Source organism: Aquarana catesbeiana, linkage group LG05, assembly GCF_042186555.1.
Source record: "Aquarana catesbeiana isolate 2022-GZ linkage group LG05, ASM4218655v1, whole genome shotgun sequence".
Lineage (NCBI taxonomy): Eukaryota > Metazoa > Chordata > Amphibia > Anura > Ranidae > Aquarana > Aquarana catesbeiana.
This window is the reverse complement of record NC_133328.1, coordinates 133331603-133353485: the sequence shown is the minus strand read 5'-3', so window position 1 is coordinate 133353485 and position 21883 is coordinate 133331603. Positions and strand designations below refer to the sequence as shown.

Sequence of the window (21883 nt, the reverse complement as noted above, 5' to 3'; positions counted from 1 at the left end):
CTTTGTTCGGACATTCCGACAACAAAATCCATGGATTTTTTCAGACGGATGTTGGCTCAAACTTGTCTTGCATACACACGGTCGCACAAAGTTGTCGGAAAATCCGATCATTCTGAACGCGGTGACGTAAAACACGTACGTCGGGACTATAAACGGGGCAGTGGCCAATAGCTTTCATCTCTTTATTTATTCTGAGCATGCGTGGCACTTTGTCCGTCGGATTTGTGTACACACGATCGGAATTTCCGACAACGGATTTTGTTGTCGGAAAATTTTATCTCCTGCTCTCCAACTTTGTGTGTCAGAAAATCCGATGGAAAATGTCTGATGGAGCCCACACACGGTCGGAATTTCCGACAACACGCTCCGATCGGACATTTTCCATCGGAAAATCCGACCGTGTGTACGGGGCATAAGTCTCTCAAAGACTTCAACCATTACAAATCTGCCCTCCAAAAATACTATTCTTTCGTCCACACTGCCAAGCAGACCTATTTTACAACTCTTATTAACACCTTCTCATCCAGTCCCCATAAACTCTTCTCTACCTTCAACTCTCTACTTCGTCCTCCACAGCCTCCACCCACGGACTCACTCACTGCCCAGGAGATTGCTAGTCACTTCAAAAACAAGATTGATACAATCCGTGATGAAATCTCCACTCTACAGGTATCTCCCCCAGTTAAGACCCCTTATCAACAGTTACAATTGACACTCCCCTTATTCAAATCGACGAAGTTACTAAACTCCTTTCTATCGCCCACCTAACCACCTGTCCCCTGGACACTATTCCCTCTCAAATGCTGCAGTCGCCCTCTGACTCCATCCTACACTCTCATACCCACATCTTCAATCTCTCCCTCACCTCTGGCATCTTCCCCAATGCTCTAAAACATGCACTGGTCACCCGCCTGGTTTACAACCAACTGAGTGAACACCTTATTAAGAATAACCTTCTTGATCCCCTTCAATCTGGATTTCGCCCTCAACACTCCACAGAAACTGCTCTTTTAAAAATCACAAATGACCTGCTAACTGCAAAAACCAACGGACACTATTCTGTACTCCTACTTCTGGACCTTTCAGCTGCCTTTGACATGGTTGACCACCCCCTCCTCCTCAAAAAACTTTACTCCCTCGGTCTCCGTGACTGTGCTCTCCAGTGGCTCTCATCCTACCTATCCCAACGCACCTTCAGTGTCAGTTACAATTCTACTTCCTCCACTCCTCTTCCCTTCTCTGTCAGGGTCCCCCAAGGTTCTGTTCTTGGGCCTCTTTTATTTTCAATCTACACCTCTTCCCTGGGTCAGCTGATAGCCTCTCACGGCTTTCAATATAATTTCTACTCTGATGACACACAAATCTATCTCTCCACCCCTCAACTCGCTCCATCAGTCTCCTCACGCATCACTAACTTGCTGACAGACATATCTGTATGGATGTCACATCACTTCCTCAAACTCAACTTGTCCAAAACCGAGCTCCCCCACGTGCCTCTTCCCTTGTCTTATCTGTCAAGTGCAATGGCACAACCATCCACCCATCCCCACATGTCAGGGTGCTAGGTATTATCCTGGACTCTGAACTTTCCTTTAGGCCCCACATCCAATCACTTTCCAAAGCTTGCCGCCTCAACCTCTGCAACATCTCTAAACTACATCCCTTTCTAACCAATGAAACCACAAAGCTACTGATTCACTCCATGGTTATCTCTCGCCTTGACTACTGCAACTCACTCCTCATTGGCTTACCTTTAAATAGACTATACCCCCTTCAGTCCATCACAAATGCTGCTGCCAGACTCATCCAACTTACAAACCGCTTAGTGTCTGCTACCCCTCTCTTACCAATCCCTCCATTGGCTGCCACTCACCCAACAAATTAAATTCAAAATACTAACAATAAGTTACAAATCCATCCACAACTCTGCCCCCAGTTACATCACTAGCCTAGTCTAGTCTCAAAATACCAACCTAATCGCCCTCTTCGTTCCTCCCAAGACCTCCTGCTCTCTAGCTCCCTCATCACCTCCTCCCATATCCGCCTCCAGGACTTCTCCCGAGCCTCGCCCATCCCTTGGAATTCCCTACCCCAATCTGTCAGACTGTATCCAAATTTATCCACTTTTAGGCGATCCCTGAAAACTTTCCTCTTCAGAGAAGCCTATCCTGCCTTCATCTAACAACTGCACTATTTTCTCCATTAGCTCATCCCCCACACCTATTACCCTTTTGTATAACCTGACCCTCCCTCCTAGATTGTAAGCTCTATCGAGCAGGGCTCTCTGATTCCTCCTGTATTGAATTGTATTGTAATTGTACTGTCTGCCCTAATGTTGTAAAGCGCTGCGTAAACTGTCAACGCTATATAAATCCTGTATAATAATAATAATATTAAAGTTATGGAGCATTCTGGCAGCCTTAAAACCAAGAAAACTTGCCTGCTGATCCTTAGCTGACATCAAAGGGTTATTATTTACATATTTCATAGCTTGTTTGAAGATTGTATGCTATGTCTGTAAACTGATCTTGTTCACACCTAAAAATAATAGATTAATTTCACGTTTGGGTTGTAGATATCCAGGTAATTCACAAGGGTTCATGTGTAAACTCATTCTAAGGGCTAAAATGTTTGAGCCCCACATTGATGTCTGCCAGGGTCCAAACCTGTAACATCACAGCATTAAACATATAGGGAATATTCGCTCTAGATGTGATTAAAAAGTAAATCAATTATGAAAATAGTGAATGATAAAGACAGCTCCTAGCACAGGTCAATAGATAAAACAACCAATAACAATCAATATACATATAGTGCAGCGCTATCACTTGATGAGCATGTTTAGCATGATCTAAAAAATGTGATAAACATTGTGAAAGATAAATGTGATAAATGATAAAAAACAAAAAGGTGTGTGATAATAAGTTCTTTAACCACTTCCCACCCGGCCCATAGCAGATGACGGCCGGGCGGTGGTTCCGTTATCCTGACTGGGCGTCATATGACGTCCAGCAGGATAACATGCCGCCGCGCACACGCGGGGGCGCTCATCGTGGCGGTCGGTGGAGTGGTGTGTCAGCCTGACACACCGCTCCACTGATCTTGGTAAAGAGCCTCCGGCAGAGGCTCTTTACCACGTGATCAGCCGTGTCCAATCATGGCTGATCACGATGTCAATAGGAAGAGCCGTTGATTGGCTTTTCCTCACTCGTGTCTGACAGACGCGAGTAGAGGAGAGCCGATCGGTGGCTCTCCTGACAGGGGGGGTCTGCGCTGATTGTTTATCAGCGCAGCCCCCCCTCAGATGACCACACTGGACCACCAGGGATCGCCACTAGGACCACCAGGGAAGGGGCAGCATGTGGATGGCCAGGTATGTACCCCATGGCCATCCACATGTGCCCAATCTGTGCCAATCAGTGCCCACAAATGGGCACTGATTGGCACCATTATGTTTCAGTTCTGCCCAGCAATGCCACCAATCAATTTTATCAGTGCCACCAATCAGTGTCATCAGTGCCACCTGTCATTGCCCATCGGTGCCACCTGTCAGTGCCCATCTGTGTCCATCAGTGCCCACCTATCAGTGCCACCTATCATTGCCACCCATAAGTACCCATCAGTGCCACCCATATGTACCAATCAATGCCACCTATGAGTGCCCATCGGTGCCACCTATGAGTGCCCATCAGTGCCGCATACCAGTGCCACCTATCAGTGCCCATCAGTGCCGCCTATCAGTGCCCATCATCAGTGCCGTCAGTGCCACCTCAACAGTGCCACCTCATCGGTGCCCATCAGTGCCGCTGCATCAGTACTTGTCAGTGCAGCCATATCAGTGCCCGTCACTGAAGAAGAAAACGTACTTATTTAGAAAAAATTTTAACAGAAACAAAGAAAAACTTGTTTTTTTTCAAAATTTTCGGTCTTTTTTTATTTGTTGCGCAAAAAATAAAAACCGCAGAGGTGATCAAATACCACCAAAAGAAAGCTCTATTTGTGGGAACAAAATGATAAAAAATTGTTTGGGTACAGTGTTGCATGACCGCGCAATTGTCATTCAAATTGCGACAGCGCTGAAAACTGAAAATTGGCCTGGGCGGGAAGGTGTCTAAGTGCCTGGTATTGAAGTGGTTAAAAAAAAGAAGTCCATAAAGCTTCCAAAAAAAAAAAAAACAAGTCAATGAAAGAAGAAAAATAAATTCCAGTGTCCCAACAGATCAAAATCCATAGGTGAGGGGTAGAACAGATGATTATGTGCATAAGAGAGCCAGCTTCCCCAGATCCTCTGTGTAAAACACCTCCAATTCAAAAGATGGCAGCTTACCAGAATGTGGTAACTTCCAAATAATGGAAAAGCTAACAGCGCAGTGGGGAAAACCTTTCCCAGGTGTATCCATAGAAGTGCTGGCAGTCCAGGAGTGCTTCAAATCACAATCTCATACCCGATGCATATGCATTAAAATGTAAAGAATCATAGCGTTATATTGTTTAACTATGTAACTATGTAAGTATGTAAAAGGTGGTTTATTGAGTATAAAAGATGCACTTACATGATCAATGATATAAACGAGCATGTTGTCATATAACATGCTGTAGCAATGGCCATGGACAGAATATCGAGCAGCCGTGGAGCTTGGTGACGTCATGTCTGGTCCCACCCAACGAGTTTTGTCATACTTTTGAAGCCACCACATTCTAGTAAGCTGCCATCTTTTGCATTGGAGGTGTTTTACACAGAGGATCTGGGGAAGCTGTCTCTCTTATGCACATAATCATCTGTTCTACCCCTCACCTGTGGATTTTGATCTGTTGGGACACTGGAATTTATTTTTCTTCTTTCATTGACTCTTGTTTTTTGTTTTTTTTGGATGCTTTATGGACTTCTTTTTTTAAAGAACTTATTATCACACACCTTTTTTGTTTTTTATCATTTATCACATTTACCTTTCACAACATCCCAGTATTGCCCATATTCAGTTAAGGTGTAGTAGTAAAATTAATGGATAGTTTTTGGTCATGTGGAAGCACCCAAGTAGTAAAACCATTGGATATGACCATTTTAATCCACATTTAGGAGCTGCCTTTTGTTATTGTCCCTGGGCCATAATCCTTGCCTCGCCTACACTACTTATTTAATTCCTCCCTCCAAGCACAAGCATGGTTTGTATCCAAGCAAACCTGTTAAACCCATAATAAAATAGGCATCACCACTATCACGTTTTGGCCAATCAGTTATATAGTAACTGGCTTTGAATAACACCAGGATTTTCCGAAATGTGTTAGTTGTGATGCTTGTTTTATCCTGATGTTATTACATACATCTATTACATTTATCCTGCTGGCATTTTACATATATCTAAAAGCGAGGTAGGTGATTTTTTCATACCAGTTCTAAATTAGTCTTATATTTACATGGTGGTGGCACTATAGTGGACTTATTTGTGATGAATACCTTATTGAGTATTAGCCTGCTGAAGCAATCGGGGGCTGAAGTTCAGAAAAATAAACATAATCATTATAGATGGAATTGAAGATGTGGTAGAAAAAATTCATGAAATTGTTTTTGTTAAAGCCCAATACAGAAAAAAATGAAAATTCTCCCTTGCAGTGGCTCTACACCCACACTGCAAGGGTAAACAGCTCATTTACATTTAGAGGAGAGTAAAAGCACTTTTACTTACTTGACCCTCCACTCCTCTGGCAGATAGCTCTCCCCCACGCTCCGATGGTGGACTACTTCTTGGCCTCCTCACGTCCATTGCAGGGCTTTGGACCCTGCATCAGTCTTGATGACGTCAGGACCTGGTGGAGAATGGGGAAGAAGACGCTGCGGGACCAGTCCAGCAGCGCAGAGGAGCGGGTGAGTAAAATTACTTTTCCATGCCCCTAGACCTAAACAAGCAGTTAACCCTTGCAGTGCGGGCATAATTTTTTAGTTTCCTTAAGCTTGGCGCTACTGAAGTGGACCCTAATTAAATCTTGCTTGCTGGCACTGCATCCTCAATGTTCTATAGGCATGTTCCAAATAGAAGCAATCCAAAGGATTACAGATCCCTTTCATTGACCAGTTTTGGTTCAGGTAGTGTGAAGCAAACATTTATTGATTCAAAACATTTAAATACTCTTCACAAATATAGACTAACAGTACTGACTTTTTGACATTTTAGGAGCTTAGAAACTTTAAAATACTTTTAGGGCCAGTTCTTGTAACTATCCAGATATTTCATAATGCACATGTAGGCTCATTCTAGGGGCTAAACTATGTGAGCCCTGCATTGTTGTATGCCAGGATCCAAGCTGTTTAACAACCCAATCTTTTCATACGCCTGCCGCTGTTCAGCAACTGTGCTAGTTATGTGTAGCCCATATAAGTACAAACTTTAAGCATCTTAAGCAGACCTTCACTCTCCCAACCAGCATTGACTATTCTTAATCCTTATACTGCTAGCATTAGTAAATACATAGGAAAGTATATTATATTTACTCGATTTAAACTTTTTTTTACATTTCTTCAGTTACTTCCTGGTTTCCAGGCCTAGACAAATGATGTCATACCTCCCAGTAGTCTTCAGGAGCGGAGGAGGGTTTTTTTCAGATAAGCACACCCCCTTGATTGCATGCCTGAGCTAGGGGCAGATGGATTCCAGGAAGTAAGTCTACATAAATCATCTGCCCTTATTTAGGATGGCCACGGCCAGAAATGCTAGGGGGTGTTTTGCAATGTGATTTCTCAGCAAAATAAAGCATGGAGACATGGATGGATGGGTGAGTTTGCTTTGAAGTTAAAAAATGTATGAAATTGCATTTTTGGTTTGTGGTGCTCAGATGCAGTATAGTTCCACTTTAAATGTAATCTGCCAGGTTACAAACTTTAAATCTGCTATCGCTTGCTTGTGTTTTAAGGGGCTTTTTTATATACTGTTCATAGACCCAGAATAAGAAAGTAGGTCATAAGTGTGGATTTTACTGACAATTTACTTGTCTGATATCAATGATTTCCTAAGTAGTATAGGCAAGGCGAGGAACATTAGCCCAGGAACATTTACCTTAGAAAAAAAAATGGCAAAGGCAGTTTCTTTATTAAAAAGAATGGTGATATGTATCCAAGGATTTTGCTACTTGGGTAGTTCTCTGATTGTGCTACCACATGGCTAAAAGCTTCACTAACATTTCTCTGCATCTAGATACAGACACTGTAACAGGCTAATGTTATTTTTGGTTACTGCACAGGTCATGGTGGTTTGTGATGGCTGTGATTGTGATACTTTTTACAATGGCTATAAATACCCTTGAAGCATAGAGGTAATTCTCTATCATGCAGTAGTATGACTGGAGAATCTCTCTTGTAGTAAATACCTAAAGCAGCCTTTCTCAAAAAGGGTTTTATGGAACTTTAAGGGACCTTCAGTGGTTGGTAGGGGTTCCTTAAGCAATGGCAGATTGATTTCCTTCATTCACTGACCACCCATTTAAGTGGTCATTTTACCAGTAACTACTAAGGGGTCACTTATACACTGACCAACAATGTAAAGGGGCTTTTTTCTACTCACCATTAGTGTAAAGGGATACTTCATTATTCGGTATCAAATACAGTAGGTATACCACATTTCTTATTTTTACTTAAAACATTCTACAACATACTGGCCTTACTAATATACCATAAGCATGAGATGTGGATATAATCATTTTTAGAAAGGGTTTCCTAAAACCTGAATATAATTTTGAAGGTTCCTGTAGGGTAAAAGGTCTGTAAAAGAGCTATAATGGTAACTCTAGCTTCAATCACAGGCCAAATTCATTTTTAGCAGAAAGGAAATATGGCTGTTTGCATCGATATGTTTCTGGCCACATAGACACGATACACTTTTTTTCTGCAGCAAATGCAACTGGTCACCCTAGGTGCTTCAGGAACTTGCACTGAATAGCAAAGTTTAGTACCCATGTTTAAGCTCTATTTACATTTAAATTTTACATAGAGAACAACTTGATTCTTACTTTTGCAGTGGCAACATTTCTTACAATCCTTTTGAGGTCGATAAATATCTGTATGTTTGTGTTCTTCCATGCTGTTTCTTTAGATGAGAAGGACTACTACATTTCCAAGCTTCTCAAGTGTAATGCAGGAAAGAAACCATTTCATTATTACTTTCCTGCACCCTCAAGAATTCCACTTGCTGGATTCATTGCCATAATACAGATGGGGATGAACAAGAGGGACAATTAAAGAAGATTAGAAGAAAAAAATATAACATTTTTTCTTCTGCCTATGAAAATGAAGCATATAAACCTCTAAAATGTATTCTTTACAAACAATAGGATTTGGAATATAGTATTATTTGCATTAACTACTCTATAAAGAACCAGTTTTAGATAAGCATATAATGTAGAGATCTACAATTAACACTAAAAACATGTATGTATTAGGAATCAGTTTTTTTACTAATATTGTTGTGAGTGTTAAGGTTAATCTGAATGTTTTTATGATGTTTATGTACAAAAATGAAACCTCCCCAAAAGATGAAGTCTTACATGGAATTTTTAGATTGTGTAAATTATGTGGTGAAATGAGATCTACTACTTAAGTGTAACTACTTAATTGCTACTCAGTTCCATGCAATTCTTTGTAGTATAATTTAGGAGCAAACCAACCTTCTATATCATTACTGAATAAAAGGTAAAACGAAGGTACTATTACACTATCATTACTACTGTTTCCTTTTGTGTTTTTTCTTTTTTTTTGTTCTTCAAGAAAAATAAACATGAATGTTTCATACCTGGCTGTGTTCCAGTTGGTTGGGTTGGGTTCTTCCACCAGGACCACAGAACTCCTTTTATTGGTCTCTGAAAAGGTGTTCATTCTGGCTTTCTTGGCAGAAAACAAAATATTTTTTTTTACCTAACTTGCTTGGCCTTCTGTTTAGGTCAGTGTTAATTCGTTGTTGAGACCTTCTAAAACAAAAATCACAGTCACTGATTAGCTCACCTATAATTGAGAATTGAAGATAAGGAAAAACAATATCAGGAAAGGATCATACACATCTCAGTACTGTACTGAAGTGGACCCCAAACTTATCTTGATTGCTGGGGCTGGATCCTTAAAGTGTTACTAAACCCACAACAGTAGAATCAGTCTGTATATGCAGTAAAGCATGCTTGTTATGCTCACTGTGAAACATAAGGGGTTAATCCTCCGAATTGTGTAAAAAGGCTGTTTGATCCTGTCTTATCTGATCCTCCCAATGTTTTACTGTGCCCAATCCATCTGCTGATAGTACAGAGTCTTGGAGGCGCTCTGCACATGCTCAGTTTGGTGTGTATTGCTAGAGAGTTTTTTTATTGGGGGGGGGAGGGTGCATGTAATCAGCACAGGGCCAATCAGTACTGTCCAGACAGAGGGTTAGGGGTCATTCAGCTTCATATGACAGTCAGAGGAGATGAAAAACTTCTACAAGCTTTAACCAGTGCTTGGCTTTATGTTTATGTTTACTATAATAATTGCATTTTCATGTTCTGTGTATTGTGGGAGACCAGATATAGTGAATGCAGGGTCCTGAGTTTAGTAACACTTTAATGTTCAAGAGGCATGTTCCAAATGCAAGACTTTAAAGGGAAAATTCTATGGAAACCTTGTACTCTGTCATGAGTGCTTAGGAAAAACCATGGACCAGTAGTGTGAACCAATTCTGAATCCAGTTTGTGTATGGAATTGACTAAAAATATGTATACACTTCCCAAAAATAGAAACTAACATTACTGACTTAAAAATGTCTCCAGGCATCCCAACCTGCAAAAACTTATTTCAGGGAGGTGTCGCTTCGCGCCGGCGCCAACCTCTCCAATAAAATGCAGCCTTACCAGTACCAATGAAATGCAGCCTTACCAGTGCCAATAAAACACAGCCTGATCAGTACCAGTTAAATGCAGATATACCAGTGCCCATGAAATGCAGCCTTACCAGTGCCCATGGAATGCATCCTGATCACACAACTGCTGGGGCTGGGCTGCTGGTCCTGGGGTCTGGCTGCTAGGGCCTGGCTGCTGGGGCCAAGGGTTTGGCTGCTGGGCCCAGGCTGCTGGTCCTGGGGTCTGGCTGCTGGGGCCTGGCTGCTGGGCCCTTGCTGCTGGGGCTGGGGCCTGGCTGCTGAGGCCTAGAGTCTGGCTGCTGGGCCTGGGCTGCTGGGCCTGGGGTTCGGCTGCTGGGGTCTGGCTGTTGGGCCTTTGCTGCTGGGGCTGGGGCCTGGCTGCTGGGGCCTGGTGTCTGGCTGCTGGGGCCAAGGGTCTGGCTGCTGGGGCCAAGGGTCTTGCTGCTGGACCTGGGCTGCCAGTCCTGGGGCCTGGCTGCTGGGGCCAGTGAGCCATTCCAGTCCGAGAATTCCCCAGAAGGAAGGGGGTGGGCGGAGGCAGAGAGAAGACTGGGCGCCATGATCTGCAGGCTGTAGCAATTAAAAGAAAAGAAAAAACTTTCCCCAGGCAAGCGGACTCTTTCTTCATTTTCTGGTGCCGCTGCGCAGTAATCACCAGTGTGACAAATAGATGACAGTCCCAGTCTGCCCGGTGGATTGATATAGAAAAGGCCTAGACTGTCATGTACTTGTCGCACAGGTGATTACTGCACGGCGGCACCCGAAAGTGGAGAAAGAGTCCGCTTGACTGGGTAAAGTTTTCCCTTTTCTTTTAAATGTTACAGCCTACTGATCACAGCGCTAAGTCTTCTCTCTGCCTCCGCCCACCCCCCTTCCTTCCCTGCTGAATCGGCTGGACCTGACCTAAAAAAAAGTACCCACAAAGCAGCCAAAGCAGGCTGGGGACAGCAGTATGGGCTGTCCCCCCCTTTGCCTCAGCTTGGAGCACCTGGGTACCGCCGTTCAGGATCAGCCTTGCATCCGCTTGTCACTCAGCCACAGACAGAAGACAGAGCAGCCCGAGCGGCCATACTCAATTCGGCTGCTTGGGCTGCTCTGTCTTCTGTCTGTGGCTGAGTGACAGGCCCAACCGGAAGATCACCCGGCACTCGCAGGTGTCCAGGAGCCCGCAGCCAAATGTGGGAGACTCCCGAGACTTGCGGGGGACTTGGGATGACTGTGTCTCTAACATTTTATATAATACTATTGTGACATAATGTTAATGCCAACTATAGTTTACTCCAGATGGGCACATATTTATAACAAGTTAAAGTGGAATTCCAGCTTACACCTAACTAGTCTTAAAACTGTCCTCTCTTCATTCCTAAATTCTAACACCTATGCTAACTCACCTGTGTAAAAAAAGATGTGTATGCTTACCTATTTTCAGGTTGTTCTGGCTTGGTCACGTGATCCAGTTCCGCTGTTTCAGCCAGTGCAGCTGCAGGGAAGAGAAGGGAGTGCTGACAATGGATGGGCAATTGAAGCCCATGGGTGATGTTACTGCCCCAGGCTTTACTAGCCATTACTGGAGCACTCTCTCCTCTCCCCTGCAGCTACCGCTGGCTGACACAGGGGAACATGTCACCAGAGTGGCCTGAAAATCTGTAAGTATAAACATCTTATTTACACAGGTCTGTTAGCATAGGAGGGGGGAGGGAAGTTTTAAGGCTAGATAGGTGTAAACTAAAAATGTCACTTTAAGGGAAATCTTCTGAGGACACAGAAACAGGGATACGTTTTTCTGTTTTCAGTAGAATAAAGAAGGGTTAGAGCCTCTATCGGGATTTTACCCAGTTGAGAAGAATTTTCTGGCCAAGTGTGAGTCAGGAGGGAGAATCTGCACAATGTGGAACAAAGACAACCTTTAAAACCCGCTGAGCTTTTAACTCTTCCACACTCCAGTGGAAGAGTGTGAACTTTAAAACAAAAGGTTGATATTTAAGATTGAGGTTGGTATTTGAAGTGTATCTATTCTCAGAATTTTTTGGTTTAGTTTTGAATAGAGTGGGGAAGGCTTATAATTCCTATAAGGGTTTACGATTTACTGCCATTGTAGGCTACATTGGAGAGATTCTTTCACTTCCTCTCTTGTAAATAGGTTGTACCAAGGACCGGAAGTAAGGGAACATTTCTTTAAGAGTAATACAGACAGGAAAAGAAAAAAAAAACTTTTTTTTTTTTTTTTTAATAAGCAGGGGCATGCTTGAACCCATGGGTTTTTAGTGCTGTTTGTTTCTCTATTTCAGGTTTTTCCTTACTTCCTGTCTGGTAAAAGGTTGACCCTGGAACAAAGTGAGGGAAAATCTCTCTAATGGTGTCCTGGATAGCAGTAAAACCTGAGTTCTAACCTTTCCCTATTCTATTCAAAACTAAACTAAAAAGCTTTGGGTATAGATCTGGGTATAGATACACTTTAATATTTTCAAAATCTTGTTACTATGCATACTTTGCAATTACATAATTGCATGAGGTCAGTCAAATGTTTCCATTACATACACAGGTTCTGCACAGATTCTGCTGCACAATGATTGTGATTTAGTGGTCCTGTGTTCACACATGTCTCATTTTGCTTACCTGATCCTCTGCTCCCTCAACAAATGATGCTTCCTTACACTCTAGCAGTGGTCCCTTGGCATGCTTATGTCTATTGCAGTGCTAGGGTTCCTGCATTGACATCAGAGGTATCAGACTGCTGGAGTGAAGAGAAGAACAGCCTGCAGGGAGCAGTCTAGCAATGCAGAGGAACCTGTGGGAGCAGAGGACTGGGTAAATAAAACGAGCAGTTAACCCCTGCAGTGCAGGTGCAGCCCCACTGCAAGGGAGGATTGTAACTTTTCCCAGAGTTCAGTTTCAAAACCAAATTCCAGGAAGGTATAAAAAAAACACAATGGCATTATGTTATTCAATAAAAAGTAATGTGCATTTGAAAGCAACGAATGTAGATACCTGAAATCTCTTTATATCCACCTCTTGTAATCTGCTGTATACTAGCATTTTACATATTGTTGTGTTTTAAAAATAACAAACATGTTATACTTACCTGCTCTGTGCAGTGGTTTTGCACAGAACAGCCCCGATCCTCCTCTTCTCGGATCCTCTGCTGGCACTCCTGGCCCCTCCCCCTTGCTGAGTGCCCACTCCTGAGCCACCACTGTATGCCTATAAGATACGCAGAGCATGGCTCGGCCCCACCCACCCACTCCCTCATTGGCTGTGATTGACAGCAGCGAAAGCCAATGAGGAGACGGAGACTCAGGAGAGCCAAGGCTCTCGTGCACAGCGCTAGATTGGGATCAGGCTTGGGTAAGTATTAGGGAAGGAGTACACTGAAGGTTTTTTTACCTTGCTGCATAGAATACATGAAGGTAAAAAGCTTTTAGACATTACAACCACTTTAATTTGGTAGAGGCAGAGTCAGCACTGAAAGCGACTCACATTCTGCAACAACAAACTTGCTGCCGCTAGCAAGAGAAGAGTAAGCAGAGGAAGAACCTCATTGCAGTACTGTGTTCCTTCATTGTGCAGTCAGATGGGGATGTGTCCTGGTTTTGCTGTACTGTTGCTGCTGTAGTGGTGGTTCCATTCTTGACTATGATGTCTGGAGTCACAGGCTTGAATACTGGGATTTGCAAATCCTTTGGCAAATAGGACCATTAAGACATATGTGCTTCAGCTGTGTATTCAGCAGTTTGCCTGGAATTTAACTTGAAACCAGGTTGCTAATTACATCTCCAGATATAAAGATGACCCCTAGAGAGAGCATTTACAAACCAGCATATGAAAAGGTATGCCAGTAAGGATTATAGTGAGATGTGCCAGAAGAAAGCAAAAACACCTACAATGATCCAGTGCAAAGCAAAATACAGCCTTCTTAAAACAGAAGATATCTTATTTGTCTGTATTACTCATTTTAGAATAGTAGGTGAAGCAATGCAAATGATTCCTTTTATACTCCTCCTGGGTCAACTATGCAACCAGAAACACTGGTGCATAGTACAGATACAACCTAATATAGAGCCATTTATTTCACACTACATACAGCTGTGAAGCCTTGTTGGCCATCATCAGTACTTTGTATGGAAGCAATGGGTTTTACTAAAGCCAAATAGGCATTTTCCCTTTACTTAGTGAAGTTCTGCTGAATTCCATCATCCAGTCATGTGCAAGCAAATATACATTAAAAAAAAATTCCTTGAACATATTTGGCAAAGTGAATTTTTACTACATTCATTAAGCTAAGGGGAAATTTACTTGTTAAATAAAATTTCTCTAGCAAAGTGAACAGCCTATTTGCCTTAAGTAAATTAACCCTAATGGCTTATGGAATAGGGCATGGGTAGCAATGAGAAAGCATAACCAGGGAGGTTATGGGGAAGTAGACCTGAATGAACCAAAATGCCCTCTACCGAACCCCAAAGCAAAGGCCAGTAGAGCTTTCTCAGAACAGAAGGTAAAGTATTTACTGTACGTGTCTCACATATGAAATACAAATTATCAAATTATGGTACAGTGAGCCCACAAACTGTGGATGTAAAATAATTTACTTTAGAGTGTATGTTACAATTAGAATGGTGGAGGTAGAGTACTTCTAACAACACAAATATAGTAAGTTCCTGCATACTGATTACTACAATTTTCCTGAGACAAGGTGGTATTTCAGATTCATATGTAGTACTATGGCGAGTGAAAATGTAATAACTTAACTCACCCCTTTTTGATATTAGAATATGATTTCACCAAATCACTTTCAAATCCAGAAGTTTTTTTAAAATAAAGAATACAATTCTGTCACTGTACTGCCAAGTATGCATCAGTAGATCTTACTTTCTGTTGAAAGAAGCAATATAACGTGCAGCCACAGAACTTCTATGATCTGTTCTTGGTATCTATTTTGCACCCCATAGTTATACAAACAGAATTATGATCTCTGCTACAGATTTACTTCCAGTGAAATATCAGTTGAAAGCTGTTTTCGGGGGACGTAGGGAGTCGCTCTCTGTCCCCTTTCCCTTCTTTTAAATCTTTTTGTTTTGCTCCAAATGTGTATATTGCCACATCTTTTAACACAACCATTGTGGTAGCGTTTTTTTAAATTTGGTTCAATGCTGTCTGTTTTCAGAAATATTACAACCTCTGCAGATGAACTTGAAATTATTGACCTTTATCTTTGGTAAATTTCATGGAAAATATTTCAACTCAGCAATTTTAGGTGCATTGACCCATGAATTCAAACTCTCACCAAGGGGGTCTTCAAGAGATGCAAGAAATTGTCATAATATTTGACCCTCTAACATCTACCAAAATCTGAAATTTCAGTTTTGGGGGAAACTTATGCCCTATACACACGATAGGATTTTCTGACAACAAATGTTGGATGTAAGCTTGTTGTTGGAAAGTCTGACCGTGTGTATGCTCCATAAAACATTTGTTGTCGGATTTTCCGCCAACAAATGATCAAGAGTAAGTTTTCAAATTTTCCAACAACAAAACTTGTTGTCGGAAATTCCGAGCGTGTGTACACAATTCCGACGCACAAAAGTCCACGCATGCTCGGAATCAAGCAGAAGAGCCACACTGGCTATTGATCTTCATTATTCTCGGCTCGTCGTACGTGTTGTACGTCAACGTGTTCTTGACGTTCGGAATTTCAGACATTTGTGTGACCGTGTATATGCAAGACAAGTTTGAGCCAACATTCTTCGGAAAAAAATCCATGATTTTGTTGTCGGAAAATCCTATCGTGTGTACAGGGCATAACAACATATGTAACAACATGTTTAACAACTTATTAAAGAGTAACAGAGTTTTGTAAATTATGCCAACCAATCAGAACTCTAATTACCTGCCTTGTTTCTGCTACATAAACCCAAGTTGACACTTGAATAATTGGTTGTGTTGTTTAGTTTTACATACTGCTGTTCCTTGTTCTGTTACTGGGTAAGCTTTGTATTGGTGTATAAGTGCTCCTGTATAATGAGGTATATGTATACTTACATTACATGCACACATTTTATTTGTCATATGAGTGTACGCTTTGATTTTACTTGCAAGATTTTATTTACATGTAGCTGTTCTTAATAAAAATGTTAATTTAAACAGGGTGTTTACAACAGGATATACACATCCTAAAACCTTTTGTATTGTATTTGATGTGTGGGATTACATTAGGGTTGCATAGTTTTTGTCTTCTTTAGTAGTGATAGCAATGTGTTGCTATTAGAAGAGAGATTAGTGAGAGATTGTTAAAGTCTCTGAATCACAATTGACTGCTTTTAGAGATCATAAATGAGATGCACAGTTCAGCTGCCTTCTGTTTTCACACTGCGCAATAAATTACACGCCCAATTAATTGCCATGACCCCATCAATAATTGTTGGGAGGTTATCTGTGCAGTGATGATAACAAAGCAGGCTCTGAGTTACCCAAGCAAGGGATAGTGATCTGAAAATAGAACACTTTTATACAGAAAGAGTTTATACAGTTTATATATTATTTACAAGGTTTAGAACTTCACATATTTTTGAGAAAGCTTCATGTCTGAAAAGTAATTACTTTTATTATAAGGCAGATTTCTTTTCTGTAAATGTTCAAAACATACAAAATTTAAGGTCCTTTAGTCTAAAGCAGCTACTACTGTAAATCAACTAACCAACAGAAATCAAATGCTGCACTTTTGTATATATTTGTGTCTTTGGTGTTCTTTAAGAGTAATCCCACTCATAACTAAGACGGACCCTTGTTTTGGTAGATACTGGAGGTCTAAAGGTTTTATATATGTTTAGGTGACAAGACCTACACACCTGCAGTCGACATCATGAAAAGATAACAACCACCCTCTTGGCTTTAAACTAGATCTATCTAAGAAAAGTATGGGAGCTACTTTTGCTGACCTACTTCTACTGAAAATGGAGGTATACTATTATGCTTTCTGAGTCAATGGGAAAAAATTGTATAAAAGATGGATCTCAAACTACTGGTAGTTTTAGGCAACAGAGACCAATTTTTTTTTTTGGGACGGGGTACCTCCACAACTTAGCTTATAAGTTCAATAAAAATGTAGGGAAACAGACAGGGATAGGGTAAGTAGTTGAAAGGAGAACCAAACCATGGTATTCATATGCCAAATAATCTTTAATTACACAATAATTAAAGCTTGGCATGACCTGCACTGACCGTCATTATGGAGAAGGGTTATAAGCTGTGACATTTTTAATTGCGCTACCCTGTAGCTATAGCATTTGCATGAAGTGGCAATGCTGCATTTTCACCCTATCAGGGGAGGTCACAATCACTGGCAAGATTGCCACAAAAAGAGGATGTGGCCATATGAAAAGCACAGAGCACTGCCAGGTCACAGTAGTGATTCTTAGCACATTTAGAGCTTTGAAGTGCTGCAACAGTCGTTCCTACTATCTAGTAGGTGTTCCGCAGGATGCCTTAAAAGTTGCTGAGAAAAATGTCAGTTGTCTGATTTATCCTACCACTTGCACAGGGTTAGTTCAGACAACATGGGCAAGGAATAAGGATGAGCTGAACACCCCCCCCCCCCGGTTCGGTTCGCACCAGAACATCCGAACAGGCAAACAATTTGGAAGAACACACGAACACCGTTAAAGTCTATGGGACACGAATACGAAAAATCAAAAGTGCTCATTTTAAAGGCTTATATGCAAGATATTGTCAAAAAAGTGTTTGGGGACCCATGTATTAATGCAAAAAAAAGTTTTAAAAACGGCCGTTTTTTCAGGAGCAGTGATTTTTTTTTAATACTTAACCACTTCAATACAGGGCACTTATACACCTTGCTGCCCAGACCAATTTCAGCTTTCAGCACTGTCGCAGTTTGAATGACAATTGCGCGGTCATACAACACTGTACCCCAAATTTTTATCATTTTGTTCCCACAAATAGAGCTTTCTTTTGGTCATATTTGATCACCTCTGCGGTTTTTATTTTTTGCAAAACAAATACAAAAAGACCGAAAATTTAAAAAAAAATAAAAGTTTTGCTTTTGTTTCTGTTAAAAAATTTAGTAAATAAGTAAGTTTTCTCTTTCACTGATGGGCACTGATAAGGCGGCACCGATGAAGTGGCACCAATAAGCAGGCACTGATGATGGGCACTGATATGCAGCACTGATGGGCACTGGTAGGAGGCACTGATGGGTGGCACTGATATGCAGCACTGATGGGCATTAATAGGCAGCACTGATGGGCACTCATGGGTGGCACTGGTGGGCACTGATGAGCACTGATAGGCGACACTGATGGGCACTCAAAGGCTGCAAAGATGGGTTCTTATGGGTAGCACTGATGGGCACTGATACTTGGCACCGATGGGCACAGATACGCGGCACTGATACGCGGCACTGATAGGCATCCCTGGTGGCACTGCCAGTGGTAGGCATTGTGAGTGGGCACTGATTGGCAGCTGCCTGGGCATTGATTGGCAGCTGCCTGGGCACTGATTAGTATTTCCCTGTGGGTATAGGGGGCATACCTGATGGTCCAGTGTGGATTGCTTCCCTGGTGGTCCTGGGCGGCTTTCCTGGTGGTCCTGGGCAGCTTCCCTGGTGGTTCTGGGTGGGATCTGAGGGGGGGCTGTGCTGATAAACAATCAGCACAGACCCCCCCTGTCAGGAGAGCAGCCGATCGGCTCACCTCTACTCGCGTCTGTCAGATGCGAGTGAGGAAATGCCGATCACTGGCTCTTCCTATTTACATTGTGATCAGCCGAGATTGGACATGGCTGATCACGTGGTAAAGAGTCTCCGTTAGAGACTCTTTACCTAGATCGGTGTTGCTGGCTGTCAGACTGACACCCCGCAACAACGATCGCCGTGATGCATGTCCCCGGGGGCACGCAGTGGCTCAATATCCTGCGGATGTCATATGACGCCCAGTCAGGATATTGAAACCACTTTGCCGCCGTCATTCTGCTATATGGCGGGCGGCAAGTGGTTAAAGTGAAACAATAAAAATGAAATATTCCTTTAAATATAGTGCCCAGGGGGTGTCCTTGGTATGCCTGTAAAGTGGCGCAGTTTTCCCGTGTTTAGGACAGTACCGCAGCAGAATGAGATTTCTAAAGGAAAACAAGAGAGCGCCCCCCCCCTCCTGAACCGTACCAGGCTTATCAGAATCTGGAAGCCCCCCTTAACAAGGGGACCCCCAGATCCCGGCCCCCCTATGTGAATTGGTAACGGGGTACATTGTGCCCCTACCATTTCACAAAAAAAATGTCAAAAATGGTAAAAAAGACAAGCGACAAGTCCTTTATTAAAAGATAAAAAAAATAAATATGTCCAGCGATATCCATTCATCTTCTATCACTCCGCCGGCGAGCCAAAAAAAAAAAAACGCAACATCTCCGCCTCCCATTTTCTTTTTTCGGCTCATCGGCAGCGTGATAGAAGATGAATGGACATCACTGGACATTTTTATTTTTTTATCTTTTAATAAAGGACTTGTCCCAAGCTGTCTCTTGTCTTTTTTTTAACATTTTTGACACTTTTTTTGTGAAATGGTAGGGGTACAATATACTTCGTTACCAATTCACATGGGGGGTGCCGGGATCTGGGGGTCCCCTTGTTAAAGGGGGCTTCCAGATTCCAATAAGCCCTGCATACCCCCACAACCACTGGGCAAGGATTGTGGGGATGAGGCCCTTGTCCCCATCAACATGGTGACAAGGTGCTTTGGGGTCTCCAAAGCACCCTCCCCATGCTGAGGGCATGTGGCCTGGTACGGTTCAGGAGGGGGAGCGCTCTCTCATCCCCCTCTTTTCCTGCGGCCTGCTAGGTTGCGTGCTTGGATAAGGGTCTGGTATGGATTTTGGGGGGACCCCTACGCCATTTTTTTTATTTGGCGCAGGGTTCCTCTTAATTTCAATACCAGACCTGAAGGGCCTGGTATGGATTTTGGGGGGACCCCCAAGCAATATTTTTTTTTTAATTTTGATTTGGGGTTCCCCTTAATATTCATACCAGACCCAAAGGGCCAGGTAATGGCCTGGGGGGACCCAATGCCGTTTTTTTCCAGTGAGTTTTGTCTATATTGCCGAGACCCGAAAATTCATTACAGCCGCGATCAGTTTTAAATGACAATTTTTCCTTTAGAAATGTCATTTTGCTGCGGTACTGTTCTAAACATGGAAAAAATGCGCCACTTTACGGGCATACTATAGACACCCCCAGGCATGATATTTAAAGGAATAAAGGAATATTTAAAGGAATATTTTCATTCATTTTTATTGTTTAATTTTAAGCATTAAAAAAATCACTGCTCCCGAAAAAACGTTGTTTTTAAAAAAAAATTTTGCATTGATACATGTCCCCTGGGGCAGGACCCAGGTCCCCAAACACTTTTATGACAATAACTTGCATATAAGCACTTTTGATTTTTCATGTTAGTGTCCCATAGACTTTAACGGTGTTCCGCAGCTTTGGAATTTGCCCCGAACACCGCATATTGTTCGATGTTTGCCTGAACATACGAACAGCCAAAGCTCGGCCCGAACTTATGCTCGGGCCAAACCGTTTGCCCATTCCTAGCAATGAAGAAGCATAGGAAACCTAATGTCTCATCTACAGTATTTTTAGGTTATCTAGAATTAAAAAAATTGTACTGGAAGTGTGGTTATGGGGAAGACTAAATACGTAATGGCATGGGCTTTTGACTTGGAAGTAGTTGTTAAAGTCTAAGTGTAGTCCCCCTCCAATTCTCCTCACCACATTATTCTTTCAGTGCAGCAGGGGTTAATAGAGTTGAGGGAGCAGCCATTTTCACTCATCAAGAGTGCCAACTACTGTATGTCCACCCTTTCCACCAGGCTCCTCCATTCATAGAAGCCAGTACTACTGTACAGCCTCTATGAATGATACATGATCTATGATCATGATCTATCACCCACCCATCCTCTATTAATATATTAATAGATCCAGTTTAATTTGTAAAAGCTGTAGTACTGACTCGTGTGAATGGAGTAGCTGGGCGGAAGGAGTTGGCATAGTTGGATACTATTGATGAATACCTATCCTAAGCTCTTTTAATCCCCATCACACCAAAGGTTTACGATGGGGGGGGGGGATAGTGAAGGAAGGAAAAGTTCAAGGAAACCAGGAGCCAGAAGCACAGGAGACACAGTGCATTCATAGTAAATCATGTCTCTTTTGCTGATTTTTGTGATTTCTTTTATTCTTTACTAAATTTAGGCTTCAAGGTATCAGTTATATATTTAACTGATCAGTCTGAGCGTAAATATTTTAAGCATAACATCTACATTTTTTTTTCAAGAGCATACTCTTGTTCTCTGTTTTTTTTTTTTTTTTTCTTTTGTCATTATACTTGTATACTGAGTGCTTGTTTATTAATACTATGCATGACCTAAAATTCAGTACCATTAGCAGTAACCCCGAGCCACACTCGGGATCGCATTGCAGGATCCTGGGGCGGCTTTACTTACCTTGTCCCCGGGATCCTGCGATGTCCCCCGCAGTGTCCGAGGGCTCCGTCCTCCTCCGAAGCCTCTCCGTGCCAGGCTCCGTTCCCTGCGAGCGGCGCGACGCATGGGGGCGGAGCCTGGCGGCAAATTCAAAAAAATGTCAAAATCATAACACATACAGTACTGTAATCTTACAGATTACAGTACTGTATGAAATTATTTCACATCCCTTTTGTCCCCAGTGCTCTGGCCCATGCCCTGCATGCAGTTTTACATGATATACACTGTTCTTTCTGCCTGGAAACTGGAGATTGTCCATAGTAACCAAAAAGTGTCCCTTTACGTCAAAAGTGGCTTTAGACCAGCTAGAAAACAGCGATAGTAAATTAGAACACTTGCAGAATTGAGCGATAGTGAATTGTGGGGAAATTTATTTTATTACTATTTTTTTAAATTTTTTTTAATTATTTATTTTTATTTATTATATTATAATTTATGTTTTTGTGTTTCAAACTTTATCATACCCGGGATAT

At 42.1% G+C, this 21883-nt stretch overlaps 1 protein-coding gene across 10 annotated transcripts in view; it reads left to right on the top strand.

The window, feature by feature from the left end:
- SATB1 (SATB homeobox 1) overlaps positions 1–21883 on the top strand; it is a 268899-nt gene that overhangs the window by 174505 nt on the left and 72511 nt on the right. For 7 of the 10 annotated variants that reach the window (XM_073630208.1, XM_073630209.1, XM_073630205.1 and 4 more), the window contains one exon: positions 5708–5863. The exons of the other annotated variants lie outside the window; for them this stretch is intronic. In XM_073630208.1, coding sequence (XP_073486309.1) covers positions 5708–5863 — 156 coding nt within the window. The remainder of the gene's footprint in view (positions 1–5707; positions 5864–21883) is intronic. 10 annotated transcript variants of the gene reach the window in all.